Source organism: Tupaia chinensis, unplaced genomic scaffold (genome assembly GCF_000334495.1).
Source record: "Tupaia chinensis unplaced genomic scaffold, TupChi_1.0 Scaffold148607_1, whole genome shotgun sequence".
NCBI lineage: Eukaryota > Metazoa > Chordata > Mammalia > Scandentia > Tupaiidae > Tupaia > Tupaia belangeri.
The window spans coordinates 1,790,907-1,793,828 of NW_006208456.1; the positions used below are offsets into that span (position 1 = coordinate 1,790,907).

The 2,922-nt window shown below is 43.3% G+C and overlaps 2 protein-coding genes across 2 annotated transcripts in view; one reads left to right on the top strand and one right to left on the bottom strand.

Annotated features, from left to right (window-relative positions):
- Positions 1–2,922, bottom strand: part of HEATR4 (HEAT repeat containing 4) — a 78,522-nt gene that overhangs the window by 59,324 nt on the left and 16,276 nt on the right. The gene's annotated exons all lie outside the window — the stretch shown is intronic.
- Positions 1–2,922, top strand: part of LOC102502991 (acyl-coenzyme A thioesterase 1) — a 9,535-nt gene that overhangs the window by 909 nt on the left and 5,704 nt on the right. The window contains 2 exon segments of the mRNA XM_006170524.3: positions 1–51; positions 1,552–1,754. The exon segment at positions 1–51 is cut by the window's left edge and continues 11 nt beyond it. Coding sequence (XP_006170586.2) covers positions 1–51; positions 1,552–1,754 — 254 coding nt within the window.

Genomic DNA, 2,922 nt, shown 5'->3' on the forward strand with positions numbered 1-2,922 from the left:
GGGAGCCGGTGCGCGCTGGCCGGGTGCGTGCCACGCTGTTCCTGCCGCCTGGTGAGCCTTCGCTGTCTGTCCTAACCGTTCTAGTCTGCAGACCCCTTGTCCTGGCATTTTACACAGAGGAGGGAGGTGACTCCCAGCGTTCCAGATGTCCACGTCAAGGACACGGGAATCCAGGGGAAGGCGGGGTAGGAGGTGGCCTTGTGGCTCCAAAACTAAGAAGTCTTTCCAATCCAATGCATAGTTGAAAGAAAAGTGGCCAGCCATATGGTATAAGGTTAAGGTGGCTGGATCCCATGTGGCAACTGTGTGGTTGGAATCACAGACCCACGAATTGAAAATCACGCTGGAGGTTGAGTGCATGTCCAAAATCCCCAGAGGAGAAGGGATTGTCTGGTGGCCAGTCTCCTCTGTGGGTGTTTCTCTCTCTGTCCCTCTCGCTCCCTCTCTCTGGTGAGCACATGTGTCTATAGCAATAACTAAAACTATTTGATAAATAATAAAAGAAGGAATAGGAAAAGACTCTTAGAGTGAAAAAGAGAGTCATTTGTAGGTAACTTCAGCTTTTAAATTTCCTTTGAGAAGTTTCTCAGTTTTACTTCAGCTCCCACAGGATGTAAAGGTTTGTATAAATTACCATTTATAATAGCAGGTAGGCCTCTTGCTGTTAACTAGAAATCTTTCAAGATTATTGGATATATTTACATTATTTAAATTAAAAAAAGAGATGCTTATCATTAAAAATCAAGAAAATGCAAAGTAAAATCAGTACATTTTGTACCCTCAGACGCAGCAAAAACTGGCTAGCAGGTGGGATGGCAGTTAAGGCGCTGGATTCTCACATGGGTGATCCCAGTTTGAGTCCTAGACCCGACGGTTTGAAAAATCACACCAGGCATGTGTAGGAGTGTGTCTAAAATCCTGGGAGAATGGAGGAAAAGGAATTGCAATATGGCCATCCTCCCTGAAGGGTGATTTCTCTCTTTTCTCCTCTCTCTCTCCTGTGAGCTCAGGTACCCTATGGAAAATAACTAAAAAAGAAAAAAAAATGTTGCAGTTTTGCTGCTATTGTTATTGCCAGAGGGTGCATGTGCTCACCAGAGAGAAAGAGACAAAGAGAAAGTACCCCCAATGGAGTGGCCATATTGTAAAACCCCCTCTTCCATTCCTCCTTTCCATCAGGATTTTGGGCATTCATGCACATGTACTCAGCGTGTTTATCATTTGCCAGGGTCAGGCTTAGAACCATAGTTGGCCATGTGGGATCATGTTCCCAGTGCATAGCACTCAAATATTGTGCTATGGAGTCGCCCTGTTAATTATATTTAACCTCAAAAGTAATACATGTTCTTTATAAAAATCTGTGGGGTTTGAGGCACTGAACATTGGGGGAAATAGGAATGTGGACTATGCCAGTCTCAGGATGTTTGAAGGCCAGAAGTCCTTCGGCATTTCTGATTGTAATAAAACACTTTGACATCACCAAGTAGACAAGGAATGACTTTTGACACCATTGCAGAGTTTTAGGAAAACGGTGTTTTGTTTCTTCCCAAGAACCTGGACCCTTTCCTGGAATTGTGGACATTTTTGGAGTTGGAGGTGGCCTTCTGGAGTATCGAGCTAGTCTGCTGGCTGGAAAAGGTTTTGCTGTGATGGCTTTGGCCTATCATAACTATGAAGACCTCCCCAAGGGAGTTGAGACCCTCCACCTAGAGTACTTTGAAGAAGCTGTGAACTACTTGCTTAATCGCCCTGAGGTGAGATCTTCTCTAAGTCTTATTGGCTACATGTCAGGTCCCTCTTCATACACGCACTTGGTTTTCACAGAAGTTGGCCCATTCATGAGAGCCACTCCCTACCCAGACACCGCTACTGAGTCATTTCTCATAGACAGTTTCTCTGCAATTCTGTACTGCTATATTTCCTGCTGTTAAAGATATTTTTGGGACCAGCAGATGGCATAATGGTTACATCACTGGACTCCCACATAGTAGACTGCAGTTCAAGTCCTGAACCTGGTAGCTTAAAACTCACACTGGGCACGTGTGTGTATGCGCCCAAAATCCAGAGAGGAGAATGGAAGAGAAGGGATTGCAGCATGGCCATCCTCTCTGGAGGATGATTTCTTACTTTCTGACTCTCTGTCTCTCTGGCAAGCACACATGCCTAATAGCAAAAATCTCTCTAAAAAATAAATAAATAAATAAATAAATAAATAAATAAATAAATAAATAAATAAATAAATAAATAAATAAATAAATAAATAAATAAATAAATAAATAAATAAATAAATAAATAAATAAAAACAAATCTTTTAATGTGGACCAGCAGATGGCATAATGGTTATGTTGCTGGATTCCCATGTAGTCAACTGTGGTTCAAATCCTGGACCTGGCAGCTTTAACTCACACCAGGGGCATGTGCATGCCTGCCAAAGATTCCCAAGAACAATGGAGGAGAAGAGATTGCAGTGTGGCCAGCCACCCGGGGAGGTGATTTCTTGCTTTCTGTCTCTCCATCTCTCTCTAGCTCTCTGGCAAGCACACACATTCTATAGCAAAAATCTCTCTTAAAAAATATACAGGGGTAGAGAACCAGCAGTTAGTGTAATGGCTATGTCGCTGGACTCCCACGTAGTTGACCACTGTTTGCGTCCCGGACCTGGTGGCTTAAAACTCACGCTGGGCGCGTGTGCATGCATGCCCAAGATCCCGAGAGGAGAATGGAGGAGAAGGGATTGTGGTGTGACCATCCCCGCTGGGGGGGTGATTTTTTGCTTTCTGTCTCTAATGTCTCTCCCTGTCTGTCTGGCGAGAGCACATGCCCCATAGTGAAAATCTCTCCAAAAAAAAAAAAAAAATATATATATATATATATACCTCAGTTGTGTTATCATGCTATCAGAATCATGATCTCTTTTTTTTG